General features: G+C 43.5%; 2 protein-coding genes across 12 annotated transcripts in view; one reads left to right on the forward strand and one right to left on the reverse strand.

The window, feature by feature from the left end:
- Nucleotides 1-2363: 2363 nt before the first annotated feature.
- On the reverse strand, nucleotides 2364-6209 carry LOC121280209 (transcriptional activator protein Pur-beta-like). Its single transcript, XM_041191999.1, has 2 exons — nucleotides 6122-6209; nucleotides 2364-5348 (listed from the first exon to the last, which is right to left on the reverse strand). The coding sequence occupies exons 1-2, from the start codon at nucleotides 6207-6209 to the stop codon at nucleotides 4210-4212; spliced, it is 1227 nt and encodes a 408-aa protein (XP_041047933.1). The 3' UTR covers nucleotides 2364-4209.
- wrn (WRN RecQ like helicase) overlaps nucleotides 4665-22945 on the forward strand; it is a 109834-nt gene continuing 91553 nt past the window's right edge. For 6 of the 11 annotated variants that reach the window (XR_005941741.1, XR_005941736.1, XR_005941733.1 and 3 more), the window contains exons 1-7: nucleotides 8624-9249; nucleotides 11928-12037; nucleotides 14363-14478; nucleotides 15143-15288; nucleotides 17330-17478; nucleotides 20656-20805; nucleotides 22192-22264. Coding sequence is in view for 5 of the 11 variants with exons in the window: in XM_041177409.1 (XP_041033343.1) it covers nucleotides 9192-9249; nucleotides 11928-12037; nucleotides 14363-14478; nucleotides 15143-15288; nucleotides 17330-17478; nucleotides 20656-20805; nucleotides 22192-22264 (802 nt within the window). In the remaining 6 variants the exon portion in view is untranslated. Of the gene's footprint in view, nucleotides 4768-5018; nucleotides 5128-6158; nucleotides 6259-8623; nucleotides 9250-11927; nucleotides 12038-14362; nucleotides 14479-15142; nucleotides 15289-17329; nucleotides 17479-20655; nucleotides 20806-22191; nucleotides 22265-22945 lie in introns of those variants that run through there. The other 5 variants (XM_041177660.1, XM_041177756.1, XM_041177833.1 and 2 more) reach the window with 5 other exon arrangements.

The raw sequence follows: 22945 nt of genomic DNA on the forward strand, positions 1-22945 counted from the left end.
ACTCAATTAGCACCCATTGTCTTCCAGCTAGTCAATCATTAACTAACTAAATTACAAGGAATCAGTTTAATGATAACTGATTTCTAAAAAGGACTTGCCTTCATAAGATTTATTGCTAATGGTCTTTAGTAAATTCCATACTGTATGTAAAAATGCTTCATACAGTTTATACATATTTCTGCTCATATTTATGATTGATTGCAATTATGTGCAATAACCTACATTGCACAGAATCTTTGAAGGATTGTTATTTTATAAATCAAGTATACTAAAAAAAACTTCTTGATCACTTTTAATCTGGATAGTTTACCTATTCTGATTTTCATTGCATCACAAATACGCACATTATTGAAGGCACAAATAAGCATTTGTGTACCTGCACAGTGCACATGTGCAATACATTCTATATGATGCAAATAGGTAAGCGTGGCACCCCTTTATTAAGGAGGGTTCTCCTGCTGCAGTAATCTTACTGTGGATTATAAACTATTACACCACTCCAAATCAGGAGAGACTGAACTCAAACTTGACATAAGTAGATATGCATAGGTAATGAAACACATCACCTATGTCCCCTTTGGGAAAGTGGCAGGACACTTTTCAAAATGTAAACACATGAAACACAACACCTTTCTCTTTTTCCCCCTGCATTCCATGCCAATAAATAAATGTATAACTTCATAACACCAGTTCAATGGCAGCTTTCTAACAAGGGTGACATGCTCTGTAAAATATCTTGAGGAAAGAGTGCAACATGTAGAATATAACTGTAATTTAAAACAAAATGATTTTGATTGTCAGCCTACGAATTTGCATGACATTTTACAACAGTCATGGTGGTTTGTCTGGATATCTACTAGATTGTCTCATGCAAAGTTTGAATTCCAATGGATGAAGGACTTTGACAGCAAAATGAGGGCTAACTTGCAAGTTATGTTAGCTCTGCTAGTTAGAGGTACTCATTTCCCAAATATCCCAAGTCCTTTCTGCAAGTTACAGAAATGGTTGCTAATGTCTTGCAGTGCATTTAGTTTTAAGAACACCGTAATGGAACTTTGAAAATACACAAGGTTGAATTTGTTTCAACTGATGTTATAAAGTTACTTCATGTGCCTTTGATAACGGGTCACAGTGCAAAAAGCTGTCATAATACTACAGAATAACCTGCTTGGGAGTGCTATGGTCATAACGATGTGCACCCGCAAATCAGAAAAATCCCCAGTTATGCCAGCAATTATGTTAACCAAAGTCCTACATGTTTCTGATGAAGCAGAGGATTCAGGCCTTGCACCCAGCACTGCAGGAAAAGTTCTTAATTCATGGTCTACATCATTATTAAAGTAACTGCAGCATGAATTAGCATAGCTATTCCATGCATGTTATAACAATTACTGCAGTTGATTGTACTGTGGTTTATTGTTAAATGTGTTTGGTACCCAAGTGAAGTGATTGCTACAGTTTGCCATTTTGTTTAGATAAGTAACAGGCACTGCACTGGTCTGCCTTTGTGCATAACAAGATATTGAAGGGTTGTCCCCAGTTAATATAGGGAAAGTAGAGCAGCAGCCAATTTTGATTCTTTAAAAATGCTATTAAATACCTGTCACGGTTGTTTTACGTGTCAGATACTGTAACAACTTTTCTTTCTCTGCCCTGCCCACCCCCACCAACCATGTCCAAATAAAAAGCAGAATTTTACACATTCTTGCAATTCAGAGTGGACAGTTCTTTCTTGTCTGGGGTTAATCCTATGGCACACTGGTCTGTAATTTACTTCTCATGGTTATTCAACAGAAGTATGGAACAACATATCTATAATGCACTTAGTCTTGTTGGTTACAAATTGATTAAAGTGCATCAGACAAGCTAAACTGAGCTATCTAGCGAGTTATTGCCTGCTTTGAACCCCATTTTTGTTTCAATAGCGGGGGAAAAGACGTGCACTGGATGTGGTACACATTGTAGAGTCAGTACTGAATTGCCTAGGAAGTACTGATTTTTGGTAAACTAAAAATCACAAATATATAGTACATGCAAAACGTACATCACATTTTGTGCTGATTTGAATTTTTAGAAGACTTGAATTTTTAAATTGCCACAAATGACAATTACAAAGGCTTTGATAGCTTGAAAGCTGTAAAAAAGCTTGATTCATTCAGGAAGAGAATGGGTATGCAGCTCATATAGTGTGAATCAAATGAAATAAGTTGCTACAACTTTACTTACAGCAGGCAGGCTGTAACTGTTCATGTAGAGAATAGGTGCGCATTTTTTTCCGTGGACAGTTTTACAATTCGAGAAGCCAGTCTATTTCTGTTTGTACAAAAAGATAAAGCAACTGCATTTTTATATTAAAAGTGCTCCTTGTTTGTACAATTAAAAAAATTATGAAAGTTTGGCTGGAGAGTTTTTTTTAAAAAAATGCAATGTTGACCACAGCAAACTCTAGTTCCTCTCAAGGAGGCTGAAATGAGCACATAACTCCTTCTCCACAAATTTGCTTTTCCGAGGGATGAACCAATGAAATAAAATGAAGGCAGACAATTTTTTGCATTGTACTTGCAATCAGTTAGCATGGTTTGGTGCTAAAGGCAGGGTGGAATGGGAAAATAAAATTATGATGGAAACTTGAAGAGAGGGGTAAGATGACGATGATGGCGGGGGGGTGTGGTGCAAAGGGAAGATGGGGTAATGATTGGGGGTGGGGGAGGCAAGACGATAAGACAATGAACTGAGGGAGGGGGAGACGATTTGATGATCGAGGGGAGGAGATGAGACAATTATCTGTGTGGGGAGACAAGATGACAACAATCGGGGGCTGGGTGAGACGAGATGGTGATGATTTGGGCAGGGGAAACAAGATGATGATAATGTGGGTAGGGAGGCAAGACGATGATCTGAGAGGGAGGAAATGATCTGGGATGGGGAGGAGAGATGACGATGATGATTTGAGTTGTGGGGGGCAGAAGAGAAGACAATGATGGTGATGACGATTTGGTGGTGATGGTGTAGTGGGGGTCCGGGGAAAATGATGTGGGAGTATATATTTGCCTTGGAGGCAGTAAAAAGAATGTTCACCAGATTGCTCCCTGGGATGTGAAGGTTGTCTTTTGATGAGAGGCTGAGTAAATTGGGCCTGTATCCTCTGGTGTTGAGAAAAATGAGTGGTGATCTTATTGAGACATATAAGATTCTGAAGGGGCTTGGCAGGGTAGACATTGACAGGCTGTTCCGCTGGCTGGGGAATCTAGAACACGGGGCACAGTCTCAGGATAAGGGGTCAATTATTTAGGACTGAGATAACGAGAATTATTTTCCACAAAAAAGGTTGTGAATCTTCAGAATTCTCTATCTGAGAGGGATGTGGATGCTGCATCGTTGAATATATTATAAACTGAGACAGATTTTTGATTTCTCGGGGCATCAAGGGATATGGTGAGTGGGCAGGAAAGTGTAGTTGAGGCAGATTAGCTATGATCATACTTAATGGCAGAGCAGCCTCTTAGGGCCATATGGTCTACTCTTGCTCCTACTGCTTATGATCTTATGCAGATATAGGGGATTTGCAGGACAGAAAAACAATGGAAGAAATTTTCAGGAGAGAGAGGGGACAACAGGGATTCGAGGGGGAGAGAAAGGATGATGGAGATTTACAGGGGGAAAGAGGGGATGAGGGGATTCATGGGGGAGAGAGAGAGAAAGGATGACGGGGATTCGTGGGGAGAGAGAAAGGACGATGGGGATTCGTGGGGAGAGAGAAAGGACGATGGGGATTCGTGGGGAGAGAGAAAGGACGGGGACTTGGGGAAAAGGGCGGACGACGGGGATTCACAGGAGAGAGAGCGAGGATGACAGGCATTTGCAGGAAGAGAGAGAGGATGACGGGGATTCATGGGGAAAGAGAGGGAGGATGAGGCTGTTTTGTGGGGAGAAAGACAATGACAGTGATTCATGGAGAGGCTGGAAGGCAGGGATATGCAGGGAAAGAGTAGGATGGGGATTTTTGGGGAGAGAGACAATGATGGAGATGGGGTGGGAAGAAGGGGAATGGGAGACAACGATGACGACAAGGAGTGAGGGGCTGCGCCTTTCATTTTGTTAAGGGTGCTATATAAATATACATTGTTGAAAACATGGGAAAACTAGGATGATGAGGTCAGCTGATATCAAGAGGGGAGAGGATATCAAAGGGACCACTGATGTAGGGTGTCAATCCTCCTCCTCTTCCTCCTCTGCACTGTCTGCGGCGGCGATTTCTCTGCTGAGCTCGGCCCTCCTGTCCCTGCGCCTCTCCTGGATGGCCCTCATCTCCTCGGCGTATCTGAGGAAGTTGTCGCCGAAGCGGGCCCAGGCTTTGTACGGCACGGTGATGGAGTGGCGGTACGAGGGCTTCACCTCGCTCAGCCGCAGGAAGATCCCGTAGCGGTTGGAGCCCGGGTCGAAGAAGAACCTCTTGTTGTCGACGGGCACCGAGATGCCGGCGGGCAGCTCGGGCGGCGGCCCGGGGGCCCCGGCCTCGTCCCGCGGGGAGGAGCCGCCGCCGCCTCCCCCTCCGCCCGCCGCCGCCGCCGCCGCCGGGGCGGCTCCGTAATCCTCGATGAGTCGGGCCAGGGCGTCCCGGAACTCGATGAGGCCCTGAGCCGGGAGGGCAATGGTCTGTCCCTGGGTCGCTCCCGGGGTCTGCCCCGGGTAGCTCCAGCCGGGGCCTCGGCTCACGGTCTGGCGGATGCGCAGGAAGCGGCCCCGCTGATTCTCCTTCAGGTCCAGGTAGTACTTGCGGTTCTCCCGCACCAGGTACTCGCTCTTCAGCACTCGCTGCGGCTGCGGCTGGGCCTGGCCCTGGGCCTCGGGCGGAGGTTGGGCCGGCGCCGGCGGCGGCGGCGGCTGCTGTTGCTGCGGCTGCGGCTGCGGCTCCTCCTCCTCCTCACCCGGCGGCCGCCGCCGCCGCCTCAGGCCCGCGCCGCTGGGCAGCCCGAGCTGCGCGTAGTGCTCGATGAAGTCCCCCAGGGAGTCGCGCATCTCGGCCGCCACCGGCATGGAGACGGTCAGGCGGCTCTTGCGGCCTCCCGCTCCCACCACCTCGGCGATCTTCAGGAAGCGGCCCTTGGCGTTCTGCTTCACGTCCAGGTAGAAGCGCTTGTTCTGGATGTCCACCCGCTTGGAGGCCAGCTCCTGGGTCTCCAGCAGCAGCGGCGGCGGCGGCGGTGGTAGTGGCGGTGGCGGCGGCTGCGGCGGCGGGGGGGGGCCGGCGGCCGGGCTCCGATCCCTCGCCTCGGCTGCCCGGGGCGCCTCACCCTCCACAACCGTCTCCGCTTCTTCCTCGTCCTCCTCCCCCTCCACCTCCTCCACCACCCCCTCCTCCTCCTCCTCCTCCTCCTCGGGAGGTACGACGATGGCCGCCGGCTGAATGTCCCCGGTGGCGCTCATTCCTCCTCTGCCAGAGTCGCTGGTCGCCATGCGAGGCCCAGGCCTAGGCCTCCCCGTCACTCCCAATCCGCCGGCTCGAGCCCCCTCCCCAACCGCCCAACGGCCGCCACTCGCGGGCGCCCGCACATAGACGCGGCCGTTCGCACCGCGCAGACTCAGCATCCGCTCGGGGAGTGGGGAGTTGGAGGGAGGGAGGGGAGGAGGAGGATACCCCCCCGCATCACCATGGCAACGGGAGGCGCCGCCGCTGTCCGTGGAAAAAGGAGGCGGGAATTCCTGGAGAGGAAGGGGCGGGGGCGCAAGCGTGCGAGGGGGCGGAGTTTTGGGTGGTGGTGTTTTGGGGAGCGGGGTCATGGGGAGGGGTCGAGCTTTTGATGGGGGGGACGGAGACTTGGCGAGGGGCGGAGATGAGAGGGGCCGTGGACTTATGGAGGGGGCGGTGCCTTGAAAGCGAAGACGGGGGGGCGGGGCAGGGGCGGGGCGGAGCGAGGGGGCGGAGGCATGTGGGCGGGGTTGTGGAATGGGGCGCGGTCTCAGGGTGGGAAACGAAGCAGCCTCGTTCAATCCTGCGCCGAGAACTCGATCGGAATACAAGTTCCACTTCCTTTATTTTTTTATATATATATATATATATAAACCCCGCGGTCTCCCCCACGACCGAAGAGGGCGCCAAGGCGGGTTCCGCCGGCGATACCGTTCACATTGACGACGCCTTTCCTCGTCTTCCTCAGGAAGCAAAGGAGGATGAGACCCGGCCAATCGAGCGACGGAAAGGTGACCATGGTTACGCGCGTGCGCGTTCCGCCGAGGTCGGGCGGGTGAAGATGGCGGGTGAGTGAGGGGTTCCAATTGGGAGGAGGTTGGCAGCCCCGGTACTTGCGTCGGCTTTCCCCAGTGTTGGCGAACTCTTTATGGGTTTTTTTCCCCTGCTGGTTGCAGCATGCACCGAGTTAATGGAATAAAAGCAGAAAGCGCTGGATAAACGCAGCGGGCCTGGCAGCAGCTGTGGAAAAAGGAACAAGAGTTAACGCTTCAAGTCCGAGTGACTGTTCTTCGGAACTGTACAGAGAGTTAAAAGAGCGTTCCCTGCTAAGCTCTTTCTGCACAGACTGCTGGACAGTTCACCTTTCGAGACACCTGCATTGATTTGCATTCATTTTTCGCCTTTAATGCAATAGGGACGGAATATACAAGTAGGGATTAAAAACAAAAAAAAACCGTGGATGCTGGAAATCCAAAACGAAAACAGAAATACCTGGAAAAACTCAGCAGGTCTGGCAGCATCGGCAGAGAAGAGCACATTTGACGTTTCGAGTCCTCATGACCCTTCAACAGAACTAAGTAGAAATAGGAAAGGGGTGAAATATAAGGTGGTTTGGGGGGGGGGGGGGTGGTGGTTGTTGGGACAAGCAAGCAGTGATAGGAGCAGATAACCAAAAGATGTCACAGACAAAAGAGCAAAGAGGTGTTGAAGGTGGTGATATTATCTAAAAGAATGTGCTAATTAAGAATGGAGAGTAGGGCAAGCAAGGTAGCTCTAGTGGGGGTGGGGTGAAATAAACCATGGGTGGAATACATTTAAAAATAATGGGAATAGGTGGGAAAAGAAAAAATCTATATAAATTATTGGAAAAGACAACAGGGAGGGGGAAGAAACGGAAAGGGGGGTGAGGATGGAGGAGGGAGTTCAAGATCTAAAGTTGTTGAACTCAATATTCAGTCTGGAAGGCTGTAAAGTGCCTAGTCGGAAGGTGAGGTGCTGTTTCTCCAGTTTGCGTTGAGCTTCACTGGAACTATGCAGCAAGCCAAGGACAGACATGTGGGCATGAGAGCAGGGTGGAGTGTTAAAATGGCAAGCGACAGGGAGGTCTGGGTCATGCTTGCGGACAGACCGAAGGTGTTCTGCAATGTGGTCACCCAGTCTGCGTTTGGTCTCTCCGATGTAGAGGAAACCGCATTGGGAGCAACGAATGCAGTAGACTAAGTTGGGGGAAATGCAAGTGAAATGTTGCTTCACTTGAAAGGAGTGTTTGGGCCCTTGGACGTTGAGGAGAGAGGAAGTGAAGGGGCAGGTGTTGCATATTTTGTGTTTGCATGGGGAGGTGCTGTAGGTGGGGTTTGAGGAGTAGGGGGTGATGGAGGAGTGGACCAGGGTGTCACGGAGGGCGTGAAGGGAAGATGTGTTTGGTGGTGGCATCATGCTGGATTGGCGGAAATGGCGGAGGATGATCCTTTGAATGCGAAGTCTGGTGGGGTGATAAGTGAGGACAAGGGGGACCCTATCATGTTTCTGGGAGGGAGGAGAAGGCGTGAGGGCGGATGCGCGGGAGATGGGCCGGACACGGTTGAGGGCCCTGTCAACTACCGTGGGTGGAAAACCTCGGTTAAGGAAGAAGGAGGACATGTCAGAGGAACTGTTTTTGAAGGTAGCACCAGAACAGATGCGACGGAGGTGAAGGGACTGAGAGAATGGGATGGAGTCCTTACAGGAAGCGGGGTGTGAGGAGCTGTAGTCGAGGTAGCTGTGGGAGTCGGTAGGCTTGTAATGGATATTGGTGGATAGTCTGTCACCAGAAATTGAGACAGAGAGGTCAAGAAAGGGAAGGGAAGTGTCAGAGATGGACCATGTGAAAATGATGGAGGGGTGGGAATTAGAAGCAAAATTAATAAATTTTTCCAGGTCCTGACGAGAGCATGAAGCAGCACCGAAGTAATCATTGATTTACCGGAGAAAGAGTTGTGGGAGGGGGCCGGAGTAGGACTGGAACAAGGAAAGTTCCACATAAAGATCAGAAGTAGGGAAGTCTGGCTACAACTGTGCAGGGCATAGTTGGAATCGCACCTGCAGCACTGTGTACAGTTTTGATCTCCTTACTTAAGGAAGGATATATTTGCATTGGAGGCAGTTCAAAGAAGGTTCACTAGGCTTATTCCTGGGATGAGGGGTGTTGTCTCAGAAGGAAAGATTGGGTCTATTACTCAGTGAAGTTTAAAAGAATGACAAGCAATTTTATTGAAACAGATGGGGCTGGCAGGGTAGATCAGGGTGACCAAACGTCCCTTATTTTATGGGTTGTCCTGTAATTGAACCAACTGTTCCACACCCTGGGTTGCATGTATTCAGGACATGGATTTTCATGTAATTCGGGCCTTTAAATCTTGTACATGTGTGGTAACTGCTCTCCTCCCATTTTTTCCTTCTGTCAGCCTCCCCACCATCCTCCTGCCCTACCTTCCCAACAGGCTGTAACAGACCCCCATACCAGTAGCCCTTATTTTTCTCTGTGAGAGTTGGTCACCCTGGGGTAAATGCTGAGAGAACATTTCCTCAGGTGGGGGAAAAATGAGTTTCCCGTTTAAGATGAAGATGAGAAATTTCCTCTCTCAAGAGGATCATTAGTCTTTGGAATTCTCTTCCTCAGGGAGCAGTGGAGGCTGGGTCATTGATTATATTTAAGGCTGTGTTAGATTTTTGATTGATAAGGGAGTCAAGCGTTATGGGGGACAGGCAAGAAAGCACCATTAAGGCAACAATCAGATCAGCCATGATCCTTTTGATTGGCGGAGCAGTGTCGATGGGCTGAGAGGCTTACTCCTGCTTATTTCTTATTTTTATGTTCTGTGATTTAAAAGCCCTGAACACCATAGACAACGAATAAGTCAGGGACAGCACACTCATCCAAGTCACAAAGCTGTGGAATCAATTTCTATTCCAGAGACCTGAGCATATAATCCAATACCGAGGGAGTGCTACACTGTCAGAGATGCTGTCTTTCAGAAGGGATGTTATTGCAAGCCCAGCATGTTGTTATGTTGTTTCAGGTGAATTTGGCCTGGTCAATTTTTATCCTCCGACCGATATCACTAACCCAAATTATCTGATAATGCCCCATTGTTGCTTGTAGGACCTTGTGTGCAAATTGGCTGCTTTATTTCCTATATTGTGGCTCCGCTTCAAACATAGAAGGCTGAGAGGAGACTTCAAAGGGATATTCAAATGGACCTGCTTGTGAAAGGATCAAGAAAGAGAGGGCACAGATTTGAAGTAATTGGCAAAAGATGCAAAAGGGATATGAGAAAAATCTTCTTCATGCAGCGAGTGGTTAAAGTTTGGGATGCACTGCCAGAGAGTGTGGTGAAGGCGGTTCAATTGAGGCATTCAAAAGGGAATTAGACCTCCCTGAAAAGGAAGAATATGCAAAGTTATGGGGAAAATGCAGGGGAATGGCATTAGGTGAGTTGCTCATTTGGAGAGCTGATGCAGACATGATGGCTGAATGGCCTGTTCTGTAACAATTCTGTGATACTTCATTGGCTGTAAAGCACTTAGGGAAGCCCTGAAAGTGTGAAAGGTATTATAATAAATGCAATTGTTTTCTTCTCGATGGTCACAGCAGACAGTGTTAGAATTGGTGGTTGAGCAGCTGTTTCTGCAGACTGCTGGACAACAGTCCAGGACACAGAAACAACTTGTGTGCCAGAGACAACTCTCTTATCTTTCAGATCGTGGTAATGCTCTTCTCCAAGTCAAAACATTGTGGATTCAAGTCTCACTCCAGAAACTTAATTAAGTGCATTAGTCAGGCTGTTACTTCACTGCAGTATTGAGAGTGCTGTCTTTCAGACAGGCGTTATACTGAGATCTGTCTTATCCTCAGATGTATTCAAAAGACTCTATAGTACTACCATTGGCCAGAACACTGGGAGAATTCTCCTGCTCTTCTTTAAATTGTGTCTTTGAATCTTTTATGCCCATCTGACGAGGTCTGGATTCACTGTTCAATCTGGAAGAATGCAGCATTGAAGTGTCAGTCTAGACTATGTAATCTACTGTCCGGACTGGGTCTTTCTAACACTTAACAGTGTGCTTGAGAAGAAAAGGGGATTTTGGACCCATGGTTCACAAAGTTCTCCACCACTGAGGTTTTCCTTGCCTCGTGCCTGGGTCTGTGGTAGACTGATTGAGATTGATTGTTAACATTAGGTAACAACATCCTTATTGTTGTATAATACGGCTCCTAAGAGAGTTGTTAGATGGACTTTTGTCAGTTTTGACTTACAATTCCTATCTCCCTATTGTTTAGCAAATGAGTATGTTTGTACAGGTTTGTACTAGTAACCCAGGCTCACATTCTCAACAAACCTGGTGTAGAGGTCCATGTTCTGTTCTCCGTATCTCTCCTGGAGCTGTCTCACTGCAATCACCGTATTGGTGGTTCCTTGGCCTTTTTTGAAACTGCTGACTCTTTGGCAGCAGATCCTAGTTTGAGGTGTTATACTACGTGGTTCATAAGGATTCTGGTGAAGATTTTGCAAGCGATGGAAAGGAGTGAGATTGGCGGGTTCTTTTCCAGTTGTATAGGTTAACATGGACTCCTGTACCATGTTTGTTCACCTGACCAGGGCCTTTTGAAGATAATGGAAAAATTTGGCTGCTCTGAGAAATTCATCACAGTGGTTCGGCAGTTGTATGGCAGCATGTTCCCGCGTGTCTTAGATTATGTTGAGTCTTCTAACCCATTCCTAGTTACTAATGGAGTTAAAGAGGGCTGCGTGCTAACCCCAGCCCACTTCAGCATGTTTTTCTCCAGCATGCTCTTCCATGCCTTCCATGATGGTGATTCTGGCATCGAAATCAGATATCACATGGATAGGAAGCTACTTAATCTGAGACAACTTCTGGTAAAGACCAAGGTTTCCAAGGACATACTTGTGATTTCCTGTTTGTCGATAACTGTATGATAGCTGCCAGTTCAGAGCTGGGGTCTTGTTCCCTAATGCATGCGGCAACTTCAGCGTTCTGAGCACGAAGAAATCTTAAGTGATGTACCAGCCTGCTGCAGGAAAGCCCTATCTCGAACCCACGGTTTGGTCCTTGATCAGAACTTGTCGGCAGTGGACACGCTCAATTATCTCGGGCAGCACACTCTCTTGAGTTCTCCATGTTTAGACAATGAGACACATGCAAGAATTGCCAAAGCAAGTGGAGCCTTTGGCAGACTTCGAACATCAGTTGGGTCCTCTTTGCAGCAGAACCTTCAGGGGCAGATTGGCCTTAGCAGTCACCCACATACCCACTGGAACCCTACCACACACCCGAGATAATGAACATTTTCACCTCGAAGGCCGATCAAGTATCGGTATCAGCCTTAAACACCGGCCACTGTCAGAAATAACCACCTGTTCAAGAATATGTAAAAGCATTTTGGAACAAGTACAAATGAATATCCATTTGTCCATGGGACATTTTTGTGAGTGATTTGAGATACTGAAAAATATGTGGTCAAAATTGAAATGGCAAAACCACGATGATTTGACTTCTTACATTTCTGGAAATCTGACATCCATTCCCTGGTGATTGGCGAAGGGCAGAAATTAATCGGGACGTGAGATTATTAAGTACTCTGTTTTTGACAGAATCTTTCCCTTTGGTCTACTTTTGATCTGGCGTGTTTCAGAGTGTTATCAATTAAAAACAACTTTTTTCCGTACCTCGGCAGGAAACCTTGAAAAGGATGCATTAAACGGTGAGAAGATGACCGCTGAGCCACGTAAACTACCGGAATGGATGGCTTTGGAAGAAATAAAAAAAGACGAAAAGCAACAGAAGGTATATAGGAATAACTGGCAAATTTTCTATCAGTTCTTGCATGACTCCGTTGTTTGAAAGATATGACTTCATTATTTTTAATTTGTTTAGGGCAAACATTACAAGGTGTTGTATTTTACTTCCAAAGTGACTGGGTGTTTTTTTTTTAAACCTTGATAGTAACACGCAAAAGGTGGAAATAGAGTGTGAAACTTTATCATGTGTTTGTACCAAGAAGATGTATTGACGTGATCAGTAAGAGAAAGATATGATTGCATCTACTGTTATTAATATTGCCTTCATCTTAGCTTTAATAGAAATGACACTGAAAAAGTTTCTGCTGCAGCACACACACATACTCCTGCACAGAAAGTAATACAGCATTGTAAAAGATTCAGGCCTTGCTTGCTCTAGGAATTAAACATTTCTGAATGCTTCCCAATTATGACTCTGACTTCTTAAGCCTCTACCCATAAGTATAATCATCCCTGTGAATCTATTCTATACCTTTTCGTTTGGCTATATCTGTCCTTTAATGGGGTTCCTAAGTTGCAGCCTAATTAATATCATTTGCAAGTTCACCGTATCCAATTAAGTGTCCTTGCCCATGATATTGCTTTTCCTTGCTATTTCTACACTGCATCTAATTCTGTTTTAATCTGTGTCTCAAATGTCCCCCTACCTTTAGGTTTCCTATGTGCTCTGCTTTTCGACTGGAGGGGCAACATAGTGATTGTTTGTTTTGTTTCAAGCAAAAACTCCCCCTTCTCATGAACATTTTCCAGTCTCTTTTTGTACTTTTTCTCCCTGCAGCTCTTGCTGTTAACATTTTTCTGTTGTTTGTTGTTAATTTAAAAAAAAATGTTTTTGGGAAGTTGACAAGGCAGTATTAATTGCCTGGCCCTAGTTGCCTCTCCCTGAAGCGATTGCTTGTATAACTTAAGACACGAACAGTCAATGGTGTGAAACTGGAGCCACATCTAGACTAGAATGAGTTGGCAGGTTTCCTTCTTTGAAGGATGCTAGTGAACCAGTTGCATTTTTAATGCCAATCCAGAAGATTTTATTAATTTCTCACTGGCTGCAAAAAATAGCTTTTACAACTTGGCAACGGTGGAGTTTTAACTCCTGAACTCTATAAATTCATTGCGTTGACCAAGTGTTTGATCAGTGTGATGTACTATAGTTAGTAATGAGCTCCCAGTACTGTGATTCATTTCTCATTCACTGCTCAGTTCTGTACAAAGGGATTCTGCATGGTCCACTTGCCTGTTTAGTTCCTTATATTCCAGTGCTATGATATTGCTCCTAATTACCTCTATTACTTACCCCTTCCTTCCTTATCCTATCTGAATCTTTTGTACCTGAAAATATTTAACTGCTAATTCTGACCCTAGTTGCAACCAAATTACTCAAGGATTCCAGTTCAGCAATTATGTTTGTTACACTCCTTAACATGTCGAGGCACAGAGTCATCTATTACACCAGAAGGCCACTTGACCCATTGAACCCATGCTGGCTGTGTGTAGAGCCATCCAGTCAGTCCCATTTGTCCAGGTCTATTCCTATAGCCCTGCAAATTTATTTTGTACCTATTCAATTTCCTTTTGATATCATTGATGTTCTCTGCTTGGTTTGGCAATTTTTCTTCTGGATTCAGTTTTATTATCTTATACTGTTGTATCATCAGCTTATTACTATAAATCTTGAGCACGCTTTCCCTTCTGCTTTTCTCCTCCCCATCCCCCCACCATGTTAGTTTAAATCTTCCCCAACAAATCTAGTTAACTTTCCTAGGAATGGTGAAAATTTGCTTCACCATTGGGTGGGTTGAAAGGAGCAGAGTCCCAGTACTTGAGAGCAGCAGCTGGTAAAAATTGAAGTGTTGTTGAGGGGGAGAAACTTAGTATGACTGAGAGAATAATTTGTGCAACTGCCCATGATTTAGCCAATTACCCAACAACTGCACTGTGACTTTTGGAGTCTAATGCTGGGTCAAATCACTTTGCGACCATGAATAATTCTTCTATTGAGGAAACAGACATCCTTTTTCCAGGCATTTGCTACTGCTGTTTATTTGAGCTGCTGTTTGGGAGGAGAAAAATTTGCATGGGTTAACCGAACCAGCAGTGTAAAATCAACTCTCACTCTTTCCTTTTGGCAATTTGCTACCCCAGTTATGGAGCTGAGAGTAGACATTTCTGTGTAGGGAATCAGTAGGGAGCCTGCTTTGTGAGGCAGTGGATTAGTATAACTCCACACTATGAGATATTGCTTCATTGGACGGCATGACAAGTAGGTGTTCATTTAAACAGAGGAGGAAAAAATGGTTTTCTTGTTTTCAAGGTTTCTTGCATCAAGAAAAATGCTCTGGAGGACAGACTTCCCTTCTTGGACTTTCCTGGATCCATTATCTTCAGTTATGAAGCAAATGACTGTTCTTTCCTATCAGAAGATTTAAGGTAAGATTTCTGAAAGTGAGCTATATTTTGTCTCTGAAACTAAATTGAATACCCTATATTTATTGTACATTGGTTTGGAAGCAGCACAATGATTGGTGCCTAGATTGTCTCTTGGTTGTTATTTCCAAGGCTTGGTTCACCAAGAGTTGCATACTTTCATGAACCAGTGATATCAGTCTCTACCCTGCAGAGAGGCATCAATCAAAAATAGATTGTTTTCTCACAGAGCATGGAAGAAAATAATAGGTGCCGTTATCATTTGGCTGCTGTAATTGTTTTAGGTGTTAGCTTGAGCGGCACTGGTGCAGGTCTGGGAACAGGTCTTTTTTGAACAATCTGGGGGAGACCAGAAAAGAACAAATAATAGATAAGTGGGTAAAATAATTGTGCAATATGCCCCTTTGTTCTTCCCCAAAAATGGGTATCTGTAGGAGAAGCCCTAGGTGCTAACAATTCAAATTTCTTGCACTGTTAGAATTGTAACAAAAATGGAAACATGTATATATGAATATTTGTTATTTTTTTCTAACAGTTTTTATCTTTAAAGAGGAGGGATCAATTTCCCTCTTATAAAACTGTGGATTTTAATTTCATATTTTTAATATTTACGGATTATAAATGCCAGTCATTTTTTTTGAATAAAATATAATTTGTTTTGTTTTAGGTCTTCTGTTCCAAAGGAATCAGCCATTGGGTTTGATATGGAGTGGCCTCCGACATATATAAAAGGAAAGGTTGGAAAAGTCGCACTTATTCAACTGTGTGCCTCTGTGAACAAGTGCTACCTGTTCCATATCTCTTCCATGTCAGGTTAAAGTTTGATATGTTTTTATCACTTATCTTTCTCCCTTCCTCTCACAGTGGTAGGTGGGTGCTAGCAATCCTTAGGTATCTCACAGAAGCAACTGCTTTTCCTGTATAAACCAGCTCTAGCAACAGTTTAACGGCTGAGTCCAACCCCATCTTTATCTGACACCTACACATTTGCAGGTTCTAGCATGGCTCGCTGGAGGAAGAAAGTTCAGAAGAAAGTTTAGTGTAACAAAAGGACTTTAAGCCCATCAAACCAAACCCATCTATTCTATATACAGTCCTCCCCACTTATACACTCCAACTCAACAATTCCAGTGCTCCCTGGCTGACCTCTGTCCATGTGAAGCGATTTAGGAGGTTAAAACTGCTGTATAAATGTAAGTTATAGCTTGACTAGCAGCCAGATTGTACCAATCCCTACCAATGTCCAGGCACAATATTCTCCCTGTGACCCTGTTCCAATTGTTATAGACAGTAAATGTCACAGTAGCAATTTCAATGTTAATAAGTAAATGTAGCCTTCATTCTAGTTGGAGGATCATACAGCCTGCATCAATGGATGAGAACTTGTGTTCTAGAATACACATTTGGAAGAACGCAAAGCATAGATTATTATTCCCTCCAACTACTGTGACGCCCACATAGTCAGTTTATGATATTGGCTGTGCTGTTAACTGAGGTGGTTGCTGAGGGGTATATGTCAGCGGGTTGATTACAAATTGCCTGCTTGCAGTATTGAAGCAGTAATCACCTGGATTTGGAGAATCCAAGAGGGTGAGAAATAAGTAGATACAATTTTTAAAACTTATAAAGTCCCAATGGATACAATAATAAATAGCAAAAGATTTGGAAAATGAAACATTTCCTAGGCCGGAGGTTCTCAACCTTTTTGCTTCTGAGGCCTCCCTCTCAAGTTGAAAAAATTCCAAATAGCACAGCTTTTTTTTTAAAAGATTGCCTCCTGTCATGTAAAAACCAGCAACAATTTGCACTTAACAGAAAAGTAGATGGATCGTCATATATGATATGCGCCTAAACTACAGGCTCAGTTCCCAATATAAACTTTCATGACTGCCCGCTCCTCAACATTGAGTTCAACAATTTTAGATTCTAACCTCTGCTCCCCATTTTGTTTCACTTTTCTCTGCAGGATTTAGTTTTACTCTCGTTTTTCCTTTGTTTTTGTTTTATGACAGCAACCGTTTATCATTCTCCTATTCATATCTCCTCTAAACACATCTTTTGTTTCTTGTCCCATTACCACTCCCTTTGGCCCTGCAGCACGACTCTTTTGTCATTTAATCTCGCCTGTCTTCCACCCGATTACCTTCCCTTTGGTTCTTCATCCACCCTCCATCCCTTACGCTTACTTTTTACTTTTCTCACTTTACCCAGGTCTGATGAAAGCTCATCGACCTGAAACATTAACTCTGTCTCCAAAGATGCTACCAGACCTGCTGAGTGTTCCCAACATTTCCTTTTTTAAAAAAATTCCACTAATCTGTTGTTCTACTTCCCAAAATTAAAAGTTGTGTCAGGGGAGCCTGTGCCGCATGGCTTGCCGGGAAAATAACCTGCTGCCAATTCTCGGTAAGGGGTTAGGGAGGAGAGGGGACAGGGTCTTGCTCCTCTCCTCCAACATTAGCAGTGGCATCACCTGGAACTAACCTCACAGTGCAATGAATCAAGTCTATCTTTTGGAGTTGGGCAAAAGAAGCATATAGCTGATTTCGAGGTCTCATTCTTAGTAAAGCACAGGGCACCACTGACATCAATAGTAACCACTCGTGCTCATTTTTTTTTGTTGACTCTGCTTGCAGAATTAAACTTTTAAAAAAGCTTTATTCTTGAAAGATGGCAGAACCCTTGAAAGCCTCTTTGGACTCCAAGGGGATCACGGACCCCTGATTGAGCAAGTAGATTTGTGTTGTAGGCAGTACGCTTTTATTTTCACATGAGGCCTGGTTTATAATAATAGCCAAAGTAGAGTTTTATCAGAGGAGTTGAATCTATATTGATAATACGAATTTGGTTTTAGGATTTCCAAGTGGACTCAAAAGGTTGCTGGAAGATGAAGCGGTTAAAAAAGTTGGCGTTGGAATTGACGGAGACCATTGGAAACTAATGAGGGACTATGACATTAAACTCAAAGGTTTTGTGGAACTAACTGATGTGGCAAATCAGAAGGTAAAACCTTATTTATTTTATATTTTACTGTGGGCTAAAATGTCACTGATCCAAGATCTGAAATCTTCTGAGAGCTGAGATAGTTAATGAAATCAATTGTAAGCCAAACAGATCTTTTTAAGAAAAGTATTTAAGTATTTTTCAGATTTTACAGTAGAAAAGTATTTGAACAATAGCAGATCCAGATCACCAAATAAGCACTTCACACATACATTCTGATGGGCCAATGTTTAAGTACTCCAACTCTCATCTCCCATCAGAAAGTCCTGATTCTTCTAAAGTAACCCTGTTTCCAAGTTTCACTTCTTTTGCTGACTGCATATTATATCAGTGCTTCCAATTCCTGTCTATTTTTAATCACGGCAACGTTACTGTGATGAAGTCAGCTAAACTTCGTCCTTTTAGTTGTCCTTTCATTGCAACAACAAGCTTTAAAAGGAAAGATCTCGCATTTATACTCTGCCTTTCATGTCTTTAGGACATTCTGAAGTGCTTCAAAGCCAATGAATTTTTTTGAAGTGCAGTCACTGTTATGTAGGAAGCCAATTTTGCATGCAACAATGAGATAAATCATCATTTATTTTTGGTATTGGATTGAGGGATAAATGTTGTCAGAACACCAGGAAAACTCTACTGCTCTGGCTCTAATTGTTTCATGGGATCTTTTATAGGCAGGAGGTTTAACATTTATTTGAACGAAGGCACCTTTGCCAATATGACATGTGCTCGGTACTAGGGTGTGTTACAGTTCACTTGGAATCCTAGCTGCTGTGGATACATGCACTTTAACATGCATGTTATAGTCTGGATAGTGATGCTTGAGGTTCCAAATTTCTTTCCGTCACATGACTATCTAGGAATCTCTCCCACTCTTAATGCCTTCCAATGGCCTGTGATGGCAAGATTTGCAGGTTGATAATCAACCTGTTTGGGCATTTTGTGAATGCAGCTTCCTTGGCCATTCCCTGGGTGGGACTCAAACCCGGAGTTTTTGGCTCAGAGGCAGGGAATGCTATTCATCACGCCACAAGACCACCATCCTCTGTACTGCACTGAGATGTTACCTTAGGTTCTAGCCCCATCTCCAGGACTCAAACACATATGACCACCTGATTTAGGAGAGAAAGTCATTGTTGACGTATTTATATAGCATGTTTTATCATGAACAAAAATGTCCCAAGGCAAATAGGAATATTTGGGGGTTGGCTGTTATGCCTTGGAGTGACAGATTAGGAGAGTCAAACCTAAAGCTTGGTCAAAAATATGCATTTTGATCCAATTTTTAAAAGCTGGGAGAGTTGTAGGGTTTACGGATGGTATTCCAAGGAAAAGAGATAAAGTGGTTGAAAGCTTCATCACCAGTAGAGGAGAATGCAAGAAAGGTCACAGTCGCAGAATGGGAAGGGTGTGGAAAGGGATATAAAGTTGAAGGGGATTGTAGACATAAGGTAGGGCAAAACCACAGATTTGACAAAGATGAAGATTTTAATTTCAATCCCTTGGACAGGAAACCAGCATTGGTCAGCGAGTCTATGATGGGCAAGTAAGATTTGGTTTGTGATAGAAGATGGGTTCTAAGATAGAATGACGAGAGATCATTAACAAATAAATGTTAGCATGAAATTTAGCATTATTACTTTGAACAAATATTAAACAGTAGCCTGCATTTATATAAACCCTCAACATAGAAAAACGACCCAAGATGCTTCACAAAGACATATGAAAAAGATATGAATGATGAGCCAAAAATTAGGAAAGGTGATCAAGTGCTACATTTTGTTGGACAAAATTTAAAAGTCTTTTTGATAAAATGTTTGATACCGAATCAGAGATTGGTATCAGTGATATTGGCACAAATTGGCATTTAACCTGACGCTAATCTCCATTGCTTTGTATAAATCATTTGCAGTGAGCAAAAGATGCTTTTCTGAAATATAATCAGCATTTATTGTCAAATGTCTTTAAACCGAGGGTGAGCTAAAATGGATGGGACTCACAGAGAAGTGGAACTGTGTTGCATACTTTTCATAAAAAATCTGAGTGGAAGGAAGAATTGCTGCCTTAGCAATTTTTAATGTGAACTGAACTTGAAGAATCCTATAAATACATTATGAGCTTGCAATATTTCCAGTAAATCTGCTTCTCATTAGAAAATCTAAGACTATCTCACAAACCTTAAGTTTGTAAATCTAACTAAGGAACAGTATTAGGTAGTTGTGGGATCTTTGTGACCGTCCATGTCCAAGATATTTCCATCTGATAGCTCATTACAATTCTTCGCATTTGGCATTGAGACTTTCTTATTCTTTCCCTTGACTGATTTGCACCAAACATCAATGGGCTTTTTCTTTCTTGTAAAAAGTGTTTTGCAATCCCATCTTCCTGAAATTCTAATTGAGTTTTTAATGCCAACAAGATGTAAAAATGTAATAGCAACAGGATAAAATATAATATTTCCAGTCCCTTTCAAGATCTGCTTCTGATCTTAGCTGGGATGAATGGCTTATCCTATGAAGAAAGGTTGAACAGGTTGGGCTTATACCCATTGGAGTTTAGAAGAACAAGAGGTGATCTCATTGAAACATATAAGACCCTGAGGTTGACTTGACAGGTTAGATATCAGGATGATGTTTCCCCTTGTGGGTAGACTAGAATTAGGGGATGCAGTTTAAGAATAAGAGGTCTCCCTTTTAGATGAGGAGAAATCTTATCTCTCAGAGGGCTTTTAACCTGTGGAATTCTCTTCCCTGGAGAGCAGTGGAGGCTGGGTCATTGAATTTATTCAAGGTAGAGTTAGACAGATTTTTGACAGATAAGGGAACGGATGGTTATTGGGGTAGGCAGGAAAATAGAGTTGAGACCATGACCAGATCAGCCACAATTATATTGAATGGCTGGGCAGGCTTGAAGGGCCAAATGGCCTACCCTTCCAAATTGCTATGTTCCTATGAACCAGCTGAGAAGATGATAGGCACTGTTATCATAACCCATCATGTAAAAGTCTGGTTGTTTTCAGAAGCCCAACAGTATACTTCCTTTCTTGAAACCTGTGCAACATTTTTAAAGTGGGTGCTCAGATTTCTTTTCATAAGGCTAACTGAATTAGATATTATGTTACAAAGGCTGTCAGAAGATTTGTTCTGATTCTGAAACTTGTTCTCCTGTGGTACACTGTAGTTGAAATGTGCAGAGACGTGGAGTCTGAATGGGTTGGTGAAGCATCTCTGTGGAAAAAAGTTGTGGAAGGATGAATCTATCCGCTGCAGCAATTGGGACATATTTCCACTCAGTGATCAACAGCAGCGATATGCAGCAACCGATGCCTATGTATGTATATGTCAACTTCAGCCAAAATACCCTGTCCCAAATAATTGTTATTTCGGTTCTTTACTATTTAATTGAAAAGCTCTTTGACTCAAGTGCTCTTTTTAAAATGAATAAAGTTTGCACCAATAAGTAGTTAACTCACATGCCTTTTATGTACTTTGGTATAAGATTTTTAATTGGTTTTTAATTTACTTTTTAAAAGAACTAAAATAACAACAAAGAGGTATATGGAGTATGTGAAGCTTAATGGTGATGCTCTGCTAATGAGTGGCATGTAGAAATAAAAGTAAGGCGTTCAGCTTCTGTAGCCTGTTCTGCTCTTCATTTAAATCATGGCTGATCTGTATCTTAATTCCATCTATTTGTCTTGGTTCTGTCACTCCTAATGCCCTTTCCTAACAAAATACTATAAATCTCAGTTTCAACATTTTCAGTTGATTCCTAGCATCAACAATATTTTGGGAGATTTGTAGAACTTAACTTTGCATGCACTCAACATGCTTCTGATTTCTGGTGCCTTGATGGCACTGTGTTGAACATGGGCACTTCCACTTGCTGCTGTGAGATTGGTGTCTGAATTATCAATTGCCGTTCTTGTACACTTTCATGATAAAGCAGGTCATTAGCAGAGGCTGGTTTACCCAAGTGCCCTATTTGCAGGGATTGGTGTTGGAAACCTTTGGAAAAGAAATGGAGGGGGGGGCGGTTGTGGGGAGGCAACATTTTTAAAAGACCCTACATTGTACCCTGAAGTTAAAGGAAAGACCACTGTTGTGCTACAGCACATGTAGTAAGTTGCGGAGTTGTGGCCAAAATTGTCCATGTGTTGAGGCTTTAATGCTAATTGTGTTGTGGGCCAGATAGCAAGCCATGCACATCACCAGAGCGAGGGGAAGAAAATTGAGAACAGAGAGCAGGGAATTGGTCCAGGCTACCCTTGCATGCTTCAAGCAGCTGGTTTCAGAGTAGCACTGTGGAGGGTTGGTCCCCAATTGAGTAAGTGCCATCTTGGCTGTGGTATAGTATACTCATAACACAGCACTATTGTTCAAATATCAATGGGGAAACTCAGAAGATTTAATAAAAAGTTATCTGATTTCCTGAAAGTATTTTGGAGCCCTGTAACAAGCATTATACATGCCAGCAATTAATTGCATTGTATTTTTTTTAAATACATTTCTTGTTACGTAATGCTTTGGCATTTGGGCTCATGTACTCTATTCCCAGTGGTATGTTTTGCTGTTTTGGATTTATTGCTCAAAATAGGACATTATCACATGTCAGAAAGGTAAAATAAGCCTGAGTTTGCTGTTAGAAGGACTGCGGTGGCAATATTTTATAAGTGACCAAGTTTGCACTCATTTATGGTTCTTTCTCTTTCTCCAGGCTGGTTTTCTAATTTACGAAAAGTTAAATAGCTTGGATATTAGAAGAGGAAAACTGTTTCTTAATAAAAATGGTACGTTGTGTTCGGGTTGGATAAGTTCCCCAAATGATATGTAACTTGGTAACCAAAATCTCCTTAAGCTTGCTCAGTTCCATTATAACATTGGGAAGGAATTTCTCGAAGTTGGCACAGGTTTTTTCCCACTGTTTTGTTTGGCTCCCTGACTAATTATCATCACTAGCAGCTGCAGTTGCACACTCCAGTGGGGTTTGAAGGGCATGATGCTCTTTTCTTACCTTACCTTTTGAATGTTTATGTTAGATTGTCATTATCTTTGTGTAATGTAGATCAAAATGGCTAATTTTTGACAAATGCTCTAATTTTTTATTTGCTTCAATTTTCCCCCTATTTATTTGCTTGTTAACGATAGCAATAATAATCATCATCTTTTTGTCACTGCAATGAGAAGTGCCAACAGAGCATATCACGATGCTAGATTGGTGGGTTGTATGACCTGCTGCTCCATTTCAAAGCATGACCAAACCTACCCCACCAGGCTGCCACGTGGTAATTTATCTAAACAATTTATGAACAAGTGTTGTTTTGTAGAATTGAGAATATCCTCTGAATGGATCTGTAATTATCAACATCCTGGAGGTTACCATTGACCAGAAAGTGAACTGGACTAGCCATATAGATACTGTGGCTACAAGAGCAGGTCAGAGGCTAGGAATTCTGCAGTGAGTAACTCAC

This window comes from Carcharodon carcharias, chromosome 1, assembly GCF_017639515.1.
Source record: "Carcharodon carcharias isolate sCarCar2 chromosome 1, sCarCar2.pri, whole genome shotgun sequence".
Taxonomy (NCBI): domain Eukaryota; kingdom Metazoa; phylum Chordata; class Chondrichthyes; order Lamniformes; family Lamnidae; genus Carcharodon; species Carcharodon carcharias.

Bases quoted from the DNA above. Each gene is read 5' to 3' on its own strand.
- LOC121280209 (XM_041191999.1), bottom strand. From the start codon at position 6,209: ATGGTCACCTTTCCGTCGCTCGATTGGCCGGGTCTCATCCTCCTTTGC. The intron at 5,349-6,121 runs GTATCGCCGGCG...AGGAGGGGGTGG, and splicing joins AGGCGTCGTCAATGTGAACG to TGGAGGAGGTGGAGGGGGAG.